The sequence below is a fragment of the Urtica dioica genome, chromosome 5, assembly GCF_054948205.1.
Source record: "Urtica dioica subsp. dioica isolate 48M chromosome 5, U.dioica_male_clone48M_v1_H2, whole genome shotgun sequence".
Lineage (NCBI taxonomy): Eukaryota > Viridiplantae > Streptophyta > Magnoliopsida > Rosales > Urticaceae > Urtica > Urtica dioica.
In genome coordinates, this window is record NC_142760.1 from 5,738,551 (window position 1) to 5,742,580 (window position 4,030).

At 33.7% G+C, this 4,030-nt stretch overlaps 1 protein-coding gene across 1 annotated transcript; it reads right to left on the reverse strand.

Moving 5' to 3' along the window:
* Nucleotides 1-495: 495 nt before the first annotated feature.
* Nucleotides 496-3,787, reverse strand: LOC149394995 ((R)-mandelonitrile lyase 2-like). Its single transcript, XM_089614175.1, has 4 exons — nt 3,774-3,787; nt 3,363-3,658; nt 918-1,785; nt 496-834 (listed from the first exon to the last, which is right to left on the reverse strand). The coding sequence occupies exons 1-3, from the start codon at nt 3,785-3,787 to the stop codon at nt 968-970; spliced, it is 1,128 nt and encodes a 375-aa protein (XP_089470301.1). The 3' UTR covers nt 496-834; nt 918-967.
* Between the last annotated feature and the right edge of the window lie 243 nt (nt 3,788-4,030).

Genomic DNA, 4,030 nt, shown 5'->3' on the forward strand with positions numbered 1-4,030 from the left:
CATATACTGTGGTAAAAATAACATTGAAATATGTAATAAAGCTGAATAAATAAGCTAAACAAATTAGCCTATGCGTTTTACTAAAAAGAATGTCACAGATTTTTGTGCTTGGAAGTTGCTTCTTATGTGATAAAACTTGCAGTAACATGTATGGAACTTCAATGTCTGAGGATGAAATTAAATATATGTTACGGAGCGAGAGAATTATGCTTATGAAAGAAGAAAAAATCAAGAGAAAATAAGAAACTTTGACGTACTTTCTCAATGTTCACAGTAGTAAACTATCGGTTTAATAAACTTTTTACATATATTTTTATCAAATTTCTATATACAGTGAAAGTTTTTTCCCAAGGATTTTATAAAGCTTATTGTGGATGTTATATGCCTATTTAGGTCAAGATTTAAGCATTTCTTCCTTTCAAAATTCAGCCAAGTCATTTAGATATTTATTATTACTTTGATGGAGACAAAAAGAAAACAGACATAGATTTTGAAATAAAAGGCTTTTCGTCTACAGACAATCAGGCAAAAGGCACATCGTATTAGTCCAAGTATCAATTTAAGATCCTCGATTTCATTAAAGTATAAGAAAAGTACATTTTTTTTTTTTTGAAACTCAAGTGAACCTTTATTCAATTACTCGGAGACAACCAAATCGGTTGCCACAGTACTAGAAAAGTACATCTTCAACATTGTAATTATACGTATAATGTGGTGTAAACATTAATTAATCAAGATTACGGGAAATAGTCGTTGTCAAATTATATAATCTTAGTGTAAATTACTCAGTCTCTCAAAGTCATTCTTTGTTGAAGTATGTTAAGTGCGGCGTACCTGCAAAAAAAGAGAGTAAAAAATTATAACAAAATATTGTCTTGACATCAAGTTTCAATGGATATTAAAGTCATGTAAATTACCTTCCCGTCATCATTAGGGTAGCCTGAGGATTAGTCCCTGGTGAGACTGTTTAAACCGACGCATCGACAACACGAAGCGCTTTTATACCCATCACCCTAAATTCGCGATCAACCACCTTTCCAGCGACACATCCACCGTGATAATGCCACCACGTCGCAACAGTCATGCGACAAAATTTCTCCAATGACGTGTCATTTGTCATATAGTCCGGTGGCAAAGGTGTACCGAAGAACTTATACCCGTCGATGCTTCGCATGTCCCTATTGTCAAACTTGAAGGATGACAACGTTTCGGTGCTCAGAATATCGCCAATTTTTCTCAATGCTTTGACACAAACTGCGAGGTCGGACACGTTAGAAAAGTAGTTGAATCGGACGTTAGGGTTGACTTTGACATTGTTTGACGCCGCTAGGGTGAGTACACCGTCGTTGGAGGCGGGGCCGGGGACTTCACTCCCGATTTCCACAATGCTTAGATCAATCGTGGCATTGTTAAGTCCGGGTGTGAGGCTCGAACCACTACCTCCTACCGATAATTTGAATTTGGACACACCCGTGTAGGTCTCAATGTGGAACTCGGGTGCAATCGCTATGGCTTGCACGTAAGAGGGCGAGAGAGTGAAGGGAGGGATAACTCTTACTGGGTTACGAGGATTGTCTGCCATGAATTTTCCGACATTGGGTTGGGATAGCACGATGGGAATCCCACGGGAGATTAGTTGGGAAGCGGGTCCCACTCCGCTGAGCATGAGGAGTTGTGGGCTCCCGAGGGCACCCGCACTTAGGATGACCTCTCCTTTTGGGCGCACCGTGGCGCGGTGTGACCTTCCTCTGGAATCTCTATACACCACTCCTATTGCACTCAATCCTATGTTGTTCCAAATTGAGTTAGTAATATACAAGTTTTATTTTTTTTAATGTATTAGATCTTAATTAAGAAAATTGAAAAGGTTTTTATAAACATTTAATAGTCTAATACTTAAATATTTACTAGAGTGAATATAGAATTGGTTTTAGAAGTAAATAGATAAAAGTTATCGTATAATAATTTCATTTATGGTGATTTTTGGAACATGGAAAATCTTAGGGGAGATGCCAAATATCACATAATATTTTATATAAATATATGTATACAATTATTTTATTACTATATAAATATTTTGTAGCAAACATACATATTTATAGGAATATCGATTGCAGATTAAATTAGGGGTGCTCTAGTTAAATTGAAATTTCGCAAAGTTTCTAATGTTCGATTTATATTTTAAAATAGCCATTAACCAAAATAAACATAATAGATGCACATGATTACCTATATTAACTACTTGTAAAACTAAAATATGAAAGATTAAATATATTTTAATAATAATAATAATAAAAACGAAACCAACCTGCCTATTTGATTTCCAAATTTAAAAATCCCGTAATAAAAAATCGAGGAAAACCACATGTAATAAAAAATCAAATCAAATAATAGAAAAAAATAATAACAGATTCAAATTTTCAAATCCCCAATTTTGAAATTTAATATGTGTTAGTATATGTTCGCATATAAAGAGGTAAATATTGGTTAATTAATATCAATTGCTAACATATGAGAAAGTGCAGCGAAATAAAAGAACTTTGCCACAAGGAATATCATTCAAGGATTAATATCTGTTAAATTGATTATTTGGCTTTCAAAATGTCAAAATCTCATATAAAGGAATCGAGTAGAACTACTCCTGCACGAAAACTAATTAAAACCAAGTAAAACAAATAATCCATTCAAAACTCAATTCCCCAATTTCAACGGTGGTTCATATATAGGTTAATAAAAATGAACAAAAATGTCTATTAATTACTTAATATAGCTAGTGATAAAATCGGAATGAAAAATATTAATGTTATGGTCACAGAAGTCATCAATATTAGGCAATACATATTGATTGGTAATGACTGGGATTTTGTTAGTTCGATCTATACTATTTTCTAATTGATGTTCAATGGAATTTTAACCTATTAACATTTAGATGCTAAAGACCAAAAATGAAAGTTTTATTGTGCTGGCAAATCATGATTATGCTGTTTGAAGTGTCTAGAAAATTTAGTTAGAAAAAATTACGAACCGTTGAAAAAAAAAAGCACGCGTGTGAAAAATATGAATATGAAATTCATCCACACAATTGAGCTTCATTTTATTTTGATTTTCCCCGATATCTTTATCTAAAATTAAATCTTGATTATCACCAAATTTATCTAATTTTCTTTCGACTATGTACAAGGACGAAGTCAGACTGACCCGTCAATTTTTTTTTTTTTTGGCATTTTTTGCTAATTTTTAATAAATTTTTACATTTTTCTGCCCTAAATATTTATATATTTTCGATTATGTAATGCATGTTACAAGATGTAATGTATGAAATATTTAAAAAAAAAAAAAAAAAAAAAAAAAAAAAAAAGTACCCGATCCCCGGGGAGAAGAGAACAAGATCCGTTCAACATACGCGTTGACTCCGACGCGGAGATTGTTCTTCTCAAGGCCACCTTTGTTGAGAAGCTGATCAGCGCCGTGTCTCCGTCCCGTTGGATCAAACGTCGAACCCGAAACCTTAGTCCCGACCAAATGCTCCACAGTGAATCCATTGTTCGGAAGAACCCCGGCCTCCAAAGAGGCGTTGACGAACGCCTTCTCCCACGGGAACGAGGCCGACCCGTGGACGATCGCGTCCTCGACCCACTCGAAGGCCCGTTTCACCGAGCTGACATGCCCATAAGAAAATATTTCATATACGCATCTTGTAAACTCTTAAAAAATCTAGCAAGATTACTTTTATTTTCAACTAATAATCTAGTACCGTATTCAAATCTAAATACACAACTTTACGCATTTATGAAATGAAATGAAAATTCCTTATTATTTTTCTTAAAAAAATACCCCAGTTATATTTTACAATTTTGTTTAATTTTTCAATATTTCTATGAAGTATTCAGATCTGATGGTATTATTTCATATAAAAATGAGCTATAGTATTAACGTGGGTTTACGTTTTTTCACAAAATAGATGAAAGAGAAAGCTTGTGAAATTTTCATTGAAGTTGCTTCCGTTGGATTTGTTCAAAAAGGACAAAAG

Bases quoted from the DNA above. Each gene is read 5' to 3' on its own strand.
- LOC149394995 (XM_089614175.1), bottom strand. The intron at 1,786-3,362 runs GTACTTTTTTTT...GGAACAACATAG, and splicing joins CTCTTCTCCCCGGGGATCGG to GATTGAGTGCAATAGGAGTG.